General features: G+C 41.2%; 1 protein-coding gene across 1 annotated transcript in view; it reads right to left on the bottom strand.

The window, feature by feature from the left end:
- The window catches only part of LOC126263688 (mitoguardin), a 503,310-nt gene that overhangs the window by 90,621 nt on the left and 394,807 nt on the right, over nucleotides 1–17,882 (bottom strand). The window contains exon 3 of the mRNA XM_049960815.1: nucleotides 209–310. Within this exon, the coding sequence (XP_049816772.1) occupies nucleotides 209–310 (102 nt within the window). The remainder of the gene's footprint in view (nucleotides 1–208; nucleotides 311–17,882) is intronic.

Raw genomic sequence — 17,882 nt, 5'->3', positions numbered from 1 at the left:
TGAAAATGACGCTCATAGTAGCGTCGAAACCTGGTCAATTTTGACTTAATATTTGTGACCGAGGGCTTATTTGTTCTAATATAATTCTGACACGGTCACTGAACCTTAGCAGCTATGTTCAAAGTTTTACGAGACTCTACTGTAGTAGGTCCGGCAAGTTGGCGAGGCGGCTGGCAGCGCTGCGATGTGGGAACCTGGTGGTACGTACCTCATCCTGGGCGGAGACGAAGGATTCCGGGTTGGAGGTGTACGTCGTCATGGACTCCCCGTACAGCCGCGCCGAGCTGTCCGTCCGGAACAGCACGGACCTCTGCAACAGCACAGGAAGGCGGGCCGGTCAGTGTCAGAGTAAACGTGGCGCGGATTGTTTACTAATGCAGTCGTCTCGTCTAACGAGTACGACTGGTGCGCGCGTCCCGCCGCCAAGGACGCCTCGGAGCTCCTACACAGGTGCTGGCTGTTCTCTACAGCCTCCGATACTACTTGAAAAGATATGTTAACAACTCCTTTCATGGAACTTGTATCGGGAGGTGGTCAGAGAATAAAACAAACAAGAAAAGAATTCTCACAAACTCCATCTCTTACATATACACAGCTTTATAGTATCTCAAAGGAAGGCCTCTTTCCAGTCATCCTTGCGAAACGCTCCTTTCAGTCTCTCTCCGGTATCGGGGATTACAACTGTTATACCAGGTGTACCGGTATGAAATGAGCGTTAAGATACAAATGTGTCGATAGGAAACATTTGTTGTGAACGAGCCTTAATTTTTTTTTTGGTTGGTATGACATCTGTCAAAGATATTTAGTATACATCAATTCATGGAACAAACAACATCATATGTTTTCATCGTGTTAACAATGTCGAATTTTGTACCAGAAAGTGATGATTTGCGGCCAAAGTGGTCGTGCGGTTCTAGGTGCTGCAGTCTGGAACCGCGAGACCGCTACAGTCGCAGGTTCGAATCCGACCTCGGGCATGGATGTGTGTGATGTCCTTAGGTTAGTTAGGTTTAACTAGTTCTAAGTTCTAGGGGACTAATGACCTCAGAAGTTGAGTCCCATAGTGCTCAGAGCCATTTGAAGATGATACTTTGAGTCAGAAGCAAGTGGTAGCAATGCTAAATGTTGCACAACAAACAATTTTTGACCGATTGAAAGCTATGGGAAAGATCCAAAAGTGTGGAAAACGGGTTCCACATGAACTGAATGAAAGACAGATGGAAAACAGAAAGACCATTTGTCAAATTTTGCATGAAAGACATGAAAGAAAATCAATTTTGCATCGAATTGTTACTGACTATGTAAAATGGATTTATTTTAAGAATCCTAAACGGGAAAAATCCTGGGTTAACCCGGGACAACCATTAACATCGACTGCAAAACCAGATTGATTCGGCAAGAAGACAATGCTCTGTGTTTGGCGGGATAAGAAAGGTGTGGTGTATCATGAGCTTCTAAAACCCGGTGAAACTGTGAATACTAATCGCTACAGATAACAAATTATCAATTTGAACAATGCATTGATAAAAAAAAAGACCAGAATGGGCCAGAAGACATGGCAAAGTAGTTTTTTTACACGACAATGCACCTGCACACAAAGCAAAACTGGTTCAGGATACAATCAAAACACTTGGCTGGGAGCTGCTACCCCACCCGCCGTATTCACCAGACTGGGTCCCTTCCGACTACCATTTGTTTTCATCAATGGGACACGCATTGGCTGAGGAACACTTCGATTCCTACGAAGAAGTCGAAAATTGGGTGTCTGATTGGTCTGCTTCAAAAGACGAACATTTCTATTGGCGTGGTGTCCACAAATTGCCAGAAAGGTGGTCAAGGCCGGCCGCGGTGGTCTAGCGGTTCTGGCGCTGCAGTCCGGAACCGCGGGACTGCTACGGCCGCAGGTTCGAATCCTGCCTCGGGCATGGGTGTGTGTGATGTCCTTAGGTTAGTTAGGTTTAAGTAGTTCTAAGTTCTAGGGGACTTATGACCTAAGATGTTGAGTCCCATAGTGCTCAGAGCCATTTGAGCCAAAGGTGGTCAAAATGTATAGAAAGCAATGGTCAGTACTTTGAATAAAAGGTTTTTACTTTGGTTTTTACTTTTCAATTCAAAATTAGTGTTTCATTTTCACAAAAAACGCTCATTTCATACCGGTACACCTGGTAATACACATGAGGCGCTGAGAAATCCAAGGTCCTCAGGCACACGGTCGTCGATGTTCAGGTTGTAGCATGTATGCATGCTCCTGACATCCGTTAAGAAGATAATAAACTCTCTCAAGAATAAAATCTCACATGGAATTGATGGCATTTCCAGCAGGATAATAAAAGCTCGTTCCCAAGAGATAAGTGGGATTCTTAGCCACATATGTAATAGCTCTCTGAAGCAGGGTATTTTCCCAGATAGACTGTAGTAGGCCATTGTTAAACCACTGGATAAAAAAGGGGATACGTCTGATGTCAAAAACTACCGCCCAATCTCTCTTCTGGCTGCCTGATCCAACATTCTTGAAAGTATTGTACAGTAGCTTCACACGTTTGTAAAAATAAAGTTTTAACAAAATGTCAGTTTGGTTTCCAGAAAGCTTTTTCAACGGAAAGTGATGTATATACTTTCACTAATGAAATATTAAATGCTCTGAGTAACCGGAAGTCACCCGTTGGGACTTTTTGTGATCTCTCAAAGGCTTTTGATTGTGTAAATCATGGAATACTTCAAGATAAGCTCAAGTACTGTGGTATGAATGGGACAGCGCTCAAATGGTTTAAATCATACCTAACTGGAAGAGTACTGAAAGTTGAAATAAGCAGTTCACACAATATGCAAACAACTGGTGATTTCTCGAACTGGGGAACAATCAAGAATGGGGTGCCGCAAGGTTCGGTCTTGGGTCCTCTGCTGTCCTTAATATATATTAATGACTTGCCATTCTATATTCACGAAGATGCAAAGCTGGTACTTTTTGCCGATGATACAAGTATAGCTATCACACCCAACAGACAAGAATTAACCGATGAAATTGTAAACGATGTTTTTCAGGAAATCATTAAGTGGTTCTCTGTAAACGGTCTCTCATTAAACTTGGACAAAACACAGTATACACAGTTCCACACAGTAAATGGAATGACACCATTAATAAATATAGACTTCGATCAGAAATCGGTAGCTAAGTTCGAATATTCAAAATTTCTAGGTGTATGCATTGGTGAGGGGTTGAACTGGAAAAAACACACTGAAGATCTGCTGAAACGTTTGAGTTCAACTACTTATGCTATTAGGGTCACTGCAAATTTTGGCGATATACATCCCAGTAAATTAGCTTACCACGCCTATTTTCGTTCTTTGCTTTCGTATGGCATCATATTCTGGGGTAACTCCTCATTGAGTAAAAGAGTGTTCATTGCACAAAAGCGTGTAATCAGAATAATTGCTGGAGCTCATCCAAGATCGTCCTGTAGACACTTACTTAAAGAGCTAGGGATCTTCACTGTAGCCTCACAATATATATATTCTCTTATGAAATTTGTTATTAACAATCCGAAAGAATTCAAAAGTAATAGCAGTGTACATGGCTACAACACTAGGAGAAAGGATGATCTTCACTACTGAATGTTAAATCTAACTTTCGCTCAGAAGGGGGTAAATTTGCTGCCACAAAAGTCTTTGCTCACTTACCTAAAAGCATCAAAAGTCTGACAACTAGCCATATAGCATTTAAAAGGAAATTAAAAGAATTTCTAAATGGCAACTCTTTCTACTCATTAGATGTATTTTTGGATATAGTAACTGGGTAATTTCCCCACCCCCACAAAAAAAATTAAAAATATTAAGTGCCACGTAATATTTTGTGTAATGTAATATCTTGTGTAGACACATTTTATTAACATAACACGTTTCACATCATTACGAAGTGTCGTATTCATGATCTATGGAACAAGTACTAATCTGATCTTATCTAATCTCACGGTGAACCAGCTTTATCAGTGCTCTAGCCCTACACTGTGTATATGAACATTTGCGATAAGCTGTCTTTACCATTTCTCTGACATTCATTTCCATATTTGCCCAACACACATACCTTCACAGCTGTAGAAACGCTCATTGACTACAAGGGCTCTCATTTCTTCATAAAACCTGAAAGTTCTTAAAGGAACGCCCCTCAGTAACTACACATTTCGTGATTTCAGCATTCCAGTCTGCAAAATGGGCGCTGAGGATTTAAGAACCGATAAAGAGTGTCACCGACCTCAGTACCAAACTAAAAATTTACATTTGTGGTAACAGTGCACATTTCAGAAATTTTACATCGATGATGTTTTCAACAGGTTTCCATGATCTGTTGTTTAAAGTAACATAGTCTTCACTGAAGTCGTGGGACCCCACCATTTCCTTCAAGTCACATACAGGCAGACCACAATTTGTTAATTCACTACAGTTTGTAGATGCCTTGCAAAATCTAGTGCCCAATTATGAGGGTGAGATGCAAAAATCAACCTTGGAAACCAAGGACTTAACAAAACTGCTAAATAACACTTGAAACACATAGAATTAAAAAAAAATAGACTACTACGTATCGTGCCTGAGGAGAACTGAGAGTTTTATCTGAACCTCAAGCCAGAGAACGTGCTTAATGAAAAGATGTTAACGAGGACCATGAAGTGTTTGAGCAGGTCATAAATGGGTGTGTGGTACAAAATGGTTCAAATAGCTCTGAGCACTATGGGACTTAACATCTGAGGTCATCAGTCCCCTAGAACTTAGAACTACTTAAACCTAACTAACCTAAGGACATCACACACATCCATGCCCCAGGCAGGATTCGAACCTGCGATCGTAGCGGACGCGCGGTTCCAGACTGAAGCGCCTAGAACCTTACAAACTACACAACAGTGACAAAAGACACTATTGCCACTAGTCTATACATGAAAATTTTGTGGATTATCATTAATAATAATAATAATCCTAAGTATTAAAATTTAACAACATAAAGTGAATACATTATTTTCTATAGGAAACACGATTCTGGCACGGGGTAAAAACCAAGTCAGTACTACGAGACTGGTGATACTTCTATAAATCTGATTTTCACAGAGGTGTATTTTTCTTAAAACTTCGTGTCTATGCTTTGGACCTGTATCGTTCTCAGTGCCTCATACGTATTACTTTCGTAATAGATGGGTTAATGCAAATCCTGGGCTGAATATGGGGTGTTTTTACTACTGTAGGTACAAATGAAAATGGAGGGCAGAGGACAATGAAATGAGCAAATATTCCTTATAAACATAGATCTGGAAGCAAATGGTTTCTCTCATGGTTTGCACAAATGCAGTCATACCAATGTTACGACACTGTTCATGTCTAAAACGCTACGTTTATTTCGAAGCACCGCAAGTGAAACGTAAATTACACAGGGATAAACTGTCCTCGTTTGATTTTATCAACATTCCGGACACCCAAGTACTGGTAAACAGCGCTTCGACAAGAAGTGTGTCGATCCAACGACTTGAACGTATTTGATTTTTTTGTGTAGGGATGTTTAAAAGCTTTGGAGTTCTCCAGCACTGTTGACAGCGTCGATGCATTCCGGGAAAGCAATATAGATGGTTGTCAGTGCATTCGGAGCACGTCTGGGATTTTTTAACGTGTACGGTCAGCGACGAGACACGGCTGATGTCTGCTTTCACATAAAAGGAGGCCATATGGAACACTTGCTGGAACGTGTTTGTCCTCAAGTGCGTATCTTCAGCTGGGATTTTTGGGGGCTCTTATTATGTTCATGTGCTCAGTAGTAACACGTGGTATCGGTGAAATCACTGTTTACCGAACCTACGTTTATTAGGATTATCTACCTATAATAGGCAAACATCCTCTATAAACAAAGTTAAGACCAAAGAGAACCATTCGCCGTATACGGAAATCATTGGACAACGGATCGGAACATATGAATAAGAAGCTCAATATCGTAGATTTTCGCATACGCTGAAGAGTAGTACGAGAACTGAATCTCTGTGCGCTGAAGAAGAATGCAAGTCCAGCTTCTTATTTATATGCCAGTACGCAGATCAATGCTTCTTCTGTATAATGGATAACAATAACTATGTCTTTTCTACTATAGTCATTTCTGAGTGTCTGATACAATACGTTACGTCAACATTTTAAAAACCTAATTTCCTTAATACGAATGTTTCTAGTACGCAGTTATTCATTTACTTTTCTATAACGCATTGGAACGTCAGTATTTCATAATACTCCATTCTCTTCTGTTTCTGTGTTCCGATTTTTAAGTACATATTTGTCATGTCATACACATCCCCTATTTTGACAGCTTTTTCTGCCTGAATTTGGTTTAAAGTCATAAATAACGTCACAGCCTAAATAACAGAAAAATAAATTGAATAAAACAAGTCAATTATTTCCACAAACCATTAATCATTCTCCTCCCATATCTAATTAATCTTTCCACATTCTACTCAGCGGAAAATGTAACGTGTTTTAAATACTCTTTTTTTGTCTGCAATTACTTTTCCTCCATACTCTTTTTTTCAGTGAATGGTTAACTTCGTTCCGACTTCAGCATATATCCCAGCATGCTTTCCTTTCTTCTGGCTCAGACTGTCCGAACATTATTTCATCGTTTATTCTCTTTCGCGCCTTCGCTTTTTGCACTTCATCACTGTATTTAATTTTTAAATATTTCTTGTAGATGCATAATTCGGCTGTGTAACAGCATCATCACTCGCACAACCTTTTGAGTGGGAATTTCCGATAGAAACAAGAATGATCTCGTCCAGTAGTGGTATACCTTCCCTAGCAAGCTATTACTGTAGCTGCCACAGTGCTTAAATAGAGGATATGCTGCACTACTTCGTTTGATAAGATAGACGTTGTCATTGGAAAAAACAAAATTGTTATTCTTCGGGTAGGAGCATGGAATGTTAGATTACTTACTTAGGTACGTTGGTTAGAGAATTTCAAAAGGGAAATGAATGTGTTAAACCTGGATATAGTGGGAATTAGTGAAGTGGTGTGCAGGATGAACGGGAGTTCTGGTCAGGTGAACACAGGGTCATAAATATACATAAAAAAACAGGGATAACGCACGAGGAGGTCAATACTAAATAGGAAAATAGAAATACGGGTAAGATATTATGAAAAGTATAGTGAACGCATTATCAAAGCCAGGGTATACATGATGCTAACACTCACCACAATAACAAAAGTTGCCTACTAGTTCCGCAGAAGAGGAAGAGAATAAAACAATATATGATGAAATAAAAGTAATTATTGAGATAATTAAGAGAGATGAACATTTAATTGTGATGGGCGACTGGAATTAGATAGTAGGAAGACGAAGAGATGGAAAAATAGTACGAGTACATGGCATGGCAGAAAAAATTAAAGAGGAAGCTGCCTGTTAAAATTTTGGACAGAGTTTACACGTGGGTTGTGTACATGAAAGAAAGATGGAGACACCATAATGTTTCAGACAGGTTACATAACGGTAAGGCACTGATTATGAAACCAGGAGCAAATGTGGACTCAGAACATAACTTATTAGTTATGAATGGCAAATTAAAGTAGAAGGAACTGCTAAACTGTAGGAAGTTAAGGAGATACAACCTATGTAAATAGAAAGCATCGGAGGTAGTTTAGAGTTTCAGAGGGAGTGTTGGGCAACAACTGACTGAAACAGAGGAAAGGAACACAGCAGAAGACGAAGGAGTAGGGTTGAGAGATGGAGTAGACGAGATGGCAGATGATAAATAGAAATAAAGACAAATCCCAGAAGAATTCTTTGGATAACACTGACGAAAAAAGAAAACATATAATTGCAGGAAAAACAGTCAAAAGGAAATTTAGATTCTAAAAAATAAGATTGACAAAAAGAGCAAAATGACTGAACAATAATAGCTGAAAGACAAATGAAGGACTGAAGAAGTATGCAGACTAGAGGCAAGACAGATGCTACATATTGGAAAATTAAGGAGATCTTTGGAGAAAAGAGTTGTACGAATAACGAAAGCTCGAATGGCACGCCAGTAATAAGCAAAGAAGGGAAAGCCAAAAGGTGTAAGGAATATCATATAGAAGGGCTATGCAAGGAGAATGAACTCCAAGACAGTATTATAAAAAATGGTTCAAATGGCTCTGAGCACTATGGGACTTAACTTCTAAGGTCATCAGTCCCCTAGAACTTAGAACTACTTAAACCTAACTAACCTAAGGACAGCACACAACACCCAGTCATCACGAGGCAGAGAAAATCCCTGACCCCGCCGGGAATCGAACCCGGGAACCCGGGCGTGGGAAGCGAGAAGCGAAGGCTGTGAGACAGGGTTGTAACCTGTCACCTATATTATTCAATCTGCACACAGAGCAAGCAGGAAAGGAAATCAAGCAGAAATTTGTAAAAGGGAATTAAAGTTCAGTGAAAAGAAATGAAAACTTCGAGATTTGCTGATGATAGTGTAAGTCTGTAAGAGACGGCAAAGGACGTAGAAGAGCAGTTGTAACGAAATGGATAGTGACTTGTAAGGAGATTATAAGACGAACATCAACAAAAGTAAAATGGAACTTAGTCGAATTACATTAGGTGATGCTGAGGAAATTCATTTAGGAAATCAGACACTTAAAGAAGTAGATGAAGGACTGAAAATTTGTGAGTAGAGGCGGAGAACAGATTCGGATCAGGGAAGGATTTGGGGAAAGAAATCGACCGTGTTCTTTCAAAGGAACCGTCGCTCTGTTTGTTTTAAGCGATTTAAGGAAAACACACAAAACATGAATACGGATTTTTGGACGAGGGTTTCAGCCTTCGTCCTCCAGAATGCGATACCAGTGTGCTAATTACTGCACCACCTCACTCGGGAGAAGTGGATGAACTTTGCTATATGGACAGCTAAATAACTGGTGATGACAGAAGTATGGAGGAACTACAGACTGGCATTTGCAAGAGTAGCATTTCTGAAAAAAAGAGAGAAATTTTTAACGTCAAATATAAATTTAAATGTTAGGAAATCTTCTCTCAAGGCTTTTGTATGGAATGTAACCTTGCACGTAAGTGAAACGTGGACGATCAGTACTTCAGACAAGGAGGAAAAAAGGAAGGTTTTGAAATGTGGTGCTAATGTAACTGCTATAACGGCTTCTGATACCAAATGTAACAATTGTGTTACTAAATGTGACACTTCTGCTACTAAATCTAACTGGGTTTTCTCTTTGGATGCTGTCAATTGTCAGGATGAGCATTCTAAAGCATTCTGTCTGGGTGAAAATATTAAATAAATTAACTTTTCTCTCTTAACAACATGTGGGCAGGGTGGGTTCTTCCTTGGCTCGGGTATGAGGTCGAATGAAACATCATTTTTACATAAGATAACTTTTATTGAAGATTTGTACAACTGTATCTTACGGGATGTTCTGGTTCGGAGAGCGGCAGCTGTGTCGTTTGTGAAGTCTTCTGCTGTGGCAGCGGCGGCGGCGGCGGCGGCGGCGTCTGATTACGCGTAGCGGTGTGTATCTCGTGTCGCTGTCTCGCCCAGCTGACTGGAGAAGCGCAGCGCGAGGTGGCCGGTTTAATTATTGCGAGCGAAGTCGTGCGTCGGATGATACCTTGGGAGTGGCGTCCCAGTGTTTCTCTTCTCTATGCGGCCGCGTGTGTTGTGCGTCGACCAGCGGAGCGGCGCGGCGGGGGAAGGCCAGTGTCCCGGACTCGAACCACGGACTCCCGCTTGCCAGTCTTCGGCTGTCAGGTCTTCATCCCAGCTCACAGGTGACTACTGATGTGAGGCCGTCTCCTTCCCGTCCTCACGAGTCACCCGGGTATGTAAAAACCAGACTTCAAATACCTTTTAACTTCTGTCTTCTGGCGCTGCGGCTACTGCTTGCTATTCCTCTTCTTACATGACGGTCTTCAGCACCGAAACTGACTGAAAACTACTGCTACGCTTCTTCGTCTTCTTCGTCTCTCGTCTCCGTCTCCGTCTTCGACTCCGTCTTCATCTGTCTTCATCTGACTTCCTCTGACTTCATCTGTCTGGCCCACTGCGTCTCGCGTATTTATTCACTTCAGTTTACTGGAGGTGAACGACTTCACGGTCATTGCCTCGTCTGTCACGTTGAAAAGCTTCTCGAAGAATCTTCTTAACGTCGGTCGTTGGCTCTTGGAATGTAGGCGAGGGCCTTTGCTCACACGCGACGACTGAGAAACACGTGAGCCGGTCATTGCCTCTGCTGTCACGTTGAATAGATTCTCGAAGAATCTTCTTTACGTCGGTCATTGGCTCTTGGGATGTAGGCGAGGGCCTTTGCTCACATACGACAACTGAGAAACACGTGAGCCGGTCGGGCGATGCCCTGACGGCTGAATCGACAGCGCCCGCTTATGTGGAACTCGCTGACTTCATGGTCATTGTCTCTTCTGTTCTGCTGTTTTGCCCGCTGAATGCCAGTATGTAACTCTCTAAACTAAACCAAGTTTTTCATTTATATCCTAATTTCTAGTTCACTTTGATTTCACTAATTTATTTACTTAAGTACCACTCAACATTCCTCCACCCTTCGGAGAAATTCGCCCTCGAATTTACCACTCAACATTCCTCCACTCTTCACACGACAAAAGCACAAACAATGAAAACTCTCGACTTAGAAAATTACACACGCTTCACATTAAGTATGTGGAAAACACTTTATCACTTCACAAAAGCACTGTACGGTCATGAATCACATAGTTCACAAATAAATGGTCATAATAAGTGTAACCAACCTTGGTGACAATGAATAAACAAAAATAGATTATTCACTTAGAAAGTTACATAGCAACACCTGTTTAATCAACCCTATATGAATGCAAGAATATTTATTCTACAGAATTGTTTACTTTGACATAAGACTGTGTAGTAAAGAATGAAGTACAATAAACAAAATTAATACACTAGTGCTCAAAAGTAACTACTGCAGTACACTAGTTAAGAGTGTGGTATCCAATTAACAGGGATTTGATGAAGTGGTATATTATTATTTGGCTTATTTTTTCGTCTTAAATAAATGAAAACTGTACAAAGCAGAAACACCAACACAAAGGTTCCAGATATACCCGTTCCTAGCATTATAATTTTAGTTTTGCGTTCACCTTTTAATTTTAAAACATGTTGCATCATAACATTGGCATCAATTTTGCCTTGCTGTGAGTTTGTGATCGTATCTAATGACATCAGAAGGGAACTGTCAAGGGAGTCATTGAGGTAGGACAGGTTTTGTGTAGGAAATGCTTGCATGGCGTTTTCTGAAAAAAGCGAACAACATGGTTATGAACCTACCAACCTAGTAAAAACGAAAACAAAGAAAAGAAGGAATACATTGTTAACTACAAGATCTACATGTTTCTACGATCAACTTTTCTTTCTTAAAAAATAAACCATTATCATTTATTAATTATTTACATATGTATACTACAGTCTACTAAGATTCAACTAGGACATTCGCACTCTTGGTCGAAGATTGTATGGTGCCATGTCTGTATGTTGTGCTGGCGTGGCCACTCTTTTTCCTTTACGGGTACTTCCTCCACCCTTCGGAAAAGCAGACACTATTGTTGAAGGAATTACATCTGGAGCGCCCTTGAAAGGTTTTAAACGACTTGCATGCACAATGGTAGTTCGGGTGGGCAGTTGCAATTTAACGTTGACTGGTGACGTGATCTCAATAATTTGATAAGGACCTCTGTAGTTTGTTACAAATTTCTTCGTTTTTCCTTTAGCAATGTAAGGAGTTGAAAGCATAACCCACTGACCGATTTTGTAATTTGGATATTTAGCTTGGGTATTACCTAATCTTTCCTGTCGTTCCAAAGCCTTTGTATTAGATTTTTGAACCTTTTTCCATACATCCTTCATCATTCTACTGAAATCTCTTACTGTTTCTCCGACTTTTCCGTTTTTCTGCCTGATTACATCAAAAGGGGACGGCATTTTTCTGCCATAGACCACTTCATAAGGTGACATGCCAGTTGCTTCATGCGTTTTGGCGTTGTATACCGACACGATTATTGGTAAATACGTATCCCAATTAGAATGTTGTTCGTTAATATAATAACTAAGCATCTTGCCAATTGTCCGATGAACTCTTTCTGTGCGCCCGTTGCACTGAGGGTGTAACGGAGTTGTGCGTAATTTGCGTATTTTTAGTAAGTGGCAAAGCTGTTTCATTAGTTCAGACATAAAATTAGATCCCTGATCTGTGATAATAGCTTCAGGTACGCCAAATTTAAGTATCCAGTTGTTAACTAAAGCTTGGGCAACTGTATTTGCTTGCTGATCTGGGAGACTCACCATAGCTAGATAGCGTGAAAAGTGATCTATAATTGTAAGGACATACTTATTACCAGCCGGTGTTCTATGATATGGCCCGTAGAGATCTAGTCCACAGATTTGAAATGGACTTGAAGCCTCGGGGAGCCTCTGTAAGGGTATTTTTGAACGAGAAAGTTCAGCTCGTTGTGCGCACGCAATGCAATTACGAACGTACTGCGCAACATCCTGCTTTCTGGTTTGCCACCAAAATCGCTCTGCTACACGTCTTTCGGTTGTCCGCTGTCCACCGTGTCCTGCAAGGATATGATCGTGGGCCTCTGCCATTATTTCTTGTCTAAGGTGTAGGGGAACAACAATTCGCGGTCCGAGTTTTGTTTTACGGCATAATACACCATCTTCAAAGCAAAATTGTTTCTGAGTTGCGTATTTTTTGCATTCTGTATCCTCACCTTGTGCCTTTCTCCAGTCCTCAGTATCGCGGCCTGTTGCTTCCAAAAGTGCTATTTTCCGACTTAGGCAATCTGCATTCGTGTGTTTTTTGCCTGGTTTATGGATCACTTCGAAATCCATTTCGGAAAGACATAGGGCCCAACGCGTGAGACGACTAGATGGATCCTTTAATCCAAGCAACCATTTTAAAGCTGCGTGGTCTGTAATGACCTTGAATTTCCTACCGTACAAGTAGCATTTAAAGTATTTGATACCATAAATAACACTTAACAATTCTTTCTCCGTTGTGGAATAATTTCTTTCTGCTGTTGTTAGTTGTCTCGAAGCGTAGGCTATGGGGTGTTCCGTGCCATTAATATTCTGACTTAAAACAACTCCTACTGAATGACCACTTGCGTCACAGGATAAAATAAATTCTTTATTATAATCTGGGTAGGCTAATACTGGACTGTGTGTTAACTTATCTTTAAGGGTTTGAAATGCTAATTCACAATCTTCAGACCAATGAAATTTTGCACCCTTTTTCAATAATTGGGTTAAGGGTCGGGCAATCTCAGCAAAATTTTGAACATATTTCCGGTAGTACGATGCGAGACCAATGAAACTTTGTACTTCCTTAACGCGTTGTGGTGTTGGGAAGTCCTTAACTGCCGAAATTAATCGAGGATCTGTTTTAATTCCTTTTTCACTAATGACATGCCCTAGGTATGTAACCTCTGTCAATGCAAAACTACATTTTTCCATATTTAATGTTAATTTAGCTTTTCTAAGTCTCTGAAAAACATTACGCAGACGCACAGCATGTTCATTAATGTCTTTGGAGAATACAATAATATCGTCTAGATATACACAACATTGCTGAGTTTTGAGTCCTCGCAATACTCCATCGAGTAGTCTTTGAAAAGTTGCTGGTGCATTTTTCAAACCGAAAGGCATTCTTTTAAATTGCCAGTGGCCTCCAGGGGTAGAAAATGCTGTTTTATGCCTATCTTCAGGTGCAACTTCCAATTGATGATATCCGCTACGTAGATCGATTGTTGAAAAGTATTTACTGTTACCCAAACTGTCAATGATGTCTGTAATGTTTGGAAGAGGATAAACATCTGAGATAGTTTGTTTGTTAAGGTGTCTGTAGTCACAACAAAACCTATATCGTTTCGTACCGTCGGGAGACTTCTTTGGAATAATTACGATATTTGAATTATAAGGCGAATCAGAATATTCTATAATTCCATCTTTTAGATGCTGTTCTATAAATTCATCCAGTACTGGCTGTAAGTGATGCGCAACTCTATAAGGCTTCCTATAAACTGGGGGGCTATTTCCTGTTGGGATCCTATGCTGTGTGATATTTGTTGCTGGCAGTGGACCTTCTGCATTAAATAAATCTTGAAACTCAACTAAAACTGCTTCTATCGTGTCTCTATCATTTCCTTTCAAATGCTCAATCTTCTGGCGTAATGCGGTTTTATAGGCGTCTGGTTTCTGACCATCATTAAGATCTGACCAAATGAAATCTTCTTCTTCAAAAGTACTGACTGTAGCTACTAATATTCCCTTATGCAACTCTTTGTCCTCCACTCCGAAATTGTCAATATGTACCGGTACTTTTCTTTCTCCCTCAACGTCTTGAACCCGTACAACACTTCTACGCACAAAACAATGTGACACATCTAATTCCTCATTTTCCTCTAAAGGCTCTATTAGACACACTGTATCTGTAGGTACTTCGGAGTCAACGGCCATCCAGAAAAGTTTTCCTGAGCCAGATGGTATCTGATCCCGCGAATCAACCTTCAAGGACGTTGCACGCAGTGTAGTTGATTTCGCCTTCCGGTTAGGGAAATCTTGCGGCAGAGGGCCCTTTGCAGCGGTGTCACCTAGCTGAAACACTATTCCGCTAAGTTCTACAGTTTGCTGTCTGAGGTCAATTTTAGCGTGATGTTTATTCAGGAAATCCAGTCCTAGGATCGCGTCGTACCCGTCAGTTACCTTTGTTACCACTTCTACATCTTCCTTAAATTGTACACCGTGAATATAGAAAATCAGTGATGTACATCCTAATGACTTCACTGTACCTCCTCCTACTCCACTTAATCTATACCTTGGAGGGTCATATTTCTTTTCTCCAATACATTTATTACTTACTATTGATACGTTTGCGCCTGTATCCACTAGTATCCTTGCCTCTTTATCCTGTATGGTAGCAGATAACCAGCATTCCGCCTTCACATTCGCCTTAATGGCATGAAATTTTATTGGGAACGCCTGGCGGCGGCTCCGGCATTCCCGTTTGAGTTTAACTGATTTCTATTTCCAAACACTTTCTTAGACCTGCATTCCTTGAATGTGTGACCTATTCTTTGACAATTAGTGCATTGAGGTTGTCTGCAATTTTTTGCTATATGTCCCTGGCGATCGCACCCAAAACATCGTACTCCTGCTGAAAATACATTTCGCTTCTCCTTGTATCTGGTGGCAATGTCAATTTCTTCAAAAGCTGTCGCCACAGATACAGCTTCCGCTAAATTTTTAGGAAACTCTGCCCTGACACGACGGGAAGTTTCAGGAGGTAACCCACGTAAAAATGTATCCAGAGCTCTATTTTCTGCCTCTTGTAAAATAACTTTATTTGCTTCATCACTAGTTGTCAGCTGATAGGTGTTAATATTAACTTTTCTAATCCTATCTACAAAGCTTTCTAACGACTCGTTTTGCCTCTGAGTGATAGTGTTTAACTGTTCCCTATAAAATCTACAGCTGTTCTGTTTTTGAAAACGTTTAAGCAATCCTTTCTTCAATTCCTCAAATGTTGGAGCATTCCGTAATTCTTCATGGTATAAGACGTGTGCTTTAGCCTCTCCTGTCAATCTTAACTTTGTCATTTGTAAGAGCTGTTCATCTGACCATGATCCTAACTTTCCAGCTGCTACTAAATCATCAAAAAAGGCTGTTATGTCCTCGCCAGGTTTACCTGAAAAAGGAGTTACTAAGGCTGCTGCTGAGGAATCTAGGGTGGGAGGGATTGCACTGGTTTGCCTAACGTCACTCAACTGTTTAAATAATGCATTATTATCACTTTTAAGCTGCTCTATCTGATTAACTAAGCTCTGAATAGCTTCCTCAGTAGAAACCGCTTGTGGTGCTGACTCTGACTTTGTACGATTTCGTGCCATCATTTTGCAAACTATTAGTTACACAATATTACCACACTGAATTCAAAAGATGTTTAAATATTTTCGACAAAACTCTTAAAATCACGAGAGAAAATACACTTCTAAATAAAGAAAATATTACGACTGCTATGCAAACCCCTATTCTTTCACACATTAAATGATACTAACTGTGGACCTTTAGTGACTGTCATTCACACCTCATATTGAGCCAAGGGTTTTTTCTCTGACACCAAATGTAACAACTATAACGGCTTCTGATACCAAATGTAACAATTGTGTTACTAAATGTGACACTTCTGCTACTAAATCTAACTGGGTTTTCTCTTTGGATGCTGTCAATTGTCAGGATGAGCATTCTAAAGCATTCTGTCTGGGTGAAAATATTAAATAAATTAACTTTTCTCTCTTAACAACATGTGGGCAGGGTGGGTTCTTCCTTGGCTCGGGTATGAGGTCGAATGAAACATCATTTTTACATAAGATAACTTTTATTGAAGATTTGTACAACTGTATCTTACGGGATGTTCTGGTTCGGAGAGCGGCAGCTGTGTCGTTTGTGAAGTCTTCTGCTGTGGCAGCGGCGGCGGCGGCGGCGGCGGCGTCTGATTACGCGTAGCGGTGTGTATCTCGTGTCGCTGTCTCGCCCAGCTGACTGGAGAAGCGCAGCGCGAGGTGGCCGGTTTAATTATTGCGAGCGAAGTCGTGCGTCGGATGATACCTTGGGAGTGGCGTCCCAGTGTTTCTCTTCTCTATGCGGCCGCGTGTGTTGTGCGTCGACCAGCGGAGCGGCGCGGCGGGGGAAGGCCAGTGTCCCGGACTCGAACCACGGACTCCCGCTTGCCAGTCTTCGGCTGTCAGGTCTTCATCCCAGCTCACAGGTGACTACTGATGTGAGGCCGTCTCCTTCCCGTCCTCACGAGTCACCCGGGTATGTAAAAACCAGACTTCAAATACCTTTTAACTTCTGTCTTCTGGCGCTGCGGCTACTGCTTGCTATTCCTCTTCTTACATGACGGTCTTCAGCACCGAAACTGACTGAAAACTACTGCTACGCTTCTTCGTCTTCTTCGTCTCTCGTCTCCGTCTCCGTCTTCGACTCCGTCTTCATCTGTCTTCATCTGACTTCCTCTGACTTCATCTGTCTGGCCCACTGCGTCTCGCGTATTTATTCACTTCAGTTTACTGGAGGTGAACGACTTCACGGTCATTGCCTCGTCTGTCACGTTGAAAAGCTTCTCGAAGAATCTTCTTAACGTCGGTCGTTGGCTCTTGGAATGTAGGCGAGGGCCTTTGCTCACACGCGACGACTGAGAAACACGTGAGCCGGTCATTGCCTCTGCTGTCACGTTGAATAGATTCTCGAAGAATCTTCTTTACGTCGGTCATTGGCTCTTGGGATGTAGGCGAGGGCCTTTGCTCACATACGACAACTGAGAAACACGTGAGCCGGTCGGGCGATGCCCTGACGGCTGAATCGACAGCGCCCGCTTATGTGGAACTCGCTGACTTCATGGTCATTGTCTCTTCTGTTCTGCTGTTTTGCCCGCTGAATGCCAGTATGTAACTCTCTAAACTAAACCAAGTTTTTCATTTATATCCTAATTTCTAGTTCACTTTGATTTCACTAATTTATTTACTTAAGTACCACTCAACACTACAAAAGAATGCTGAAGATTAAATGGGTAGATCGAGTAACTGATGAGAAGGTACTGAACCGAATGGGGAAAGAAAGAAACTTATGGCACAACTTGACAGAAAAAGGGAGTGGTTGATAAGATACATCTTGAGGCATCAAGGGACTGTTAATTCAGTTGGTTGGTTGGTTTGGGGGAGGGGACCAAACAGCGAGGTCTTCGGTCCCATAGGATTGGGGAAGGATGGGCAACAAAGTAAGCAGTGCCCTTTCAAAGGAACCATCCCGGCATTTGATTATAAATTTAGT

The sequence above is a fragment of the Schistocerca nitens genome, chromosome 6 (genome assembly GCF_023898315.1).
Source record: "Schistocerca nitens isolate TAMUIC-IGC-003100 chromosome 6, iqSchNite1.1, whole genome shotgun sequence".
In the NCBI taxonomy this organism is placed as follows: Eukaryota; Metazoa; Arthropoda; class Insecta; order Orthoptera; family Acrididae; genus Schistocerca; species Schistocerca nitens.
The sequence above is the reverse complement of the archived record's forward strand: the minus strand, read 5'-3'. Positions and strand labels throughout refer to the sequence as shown.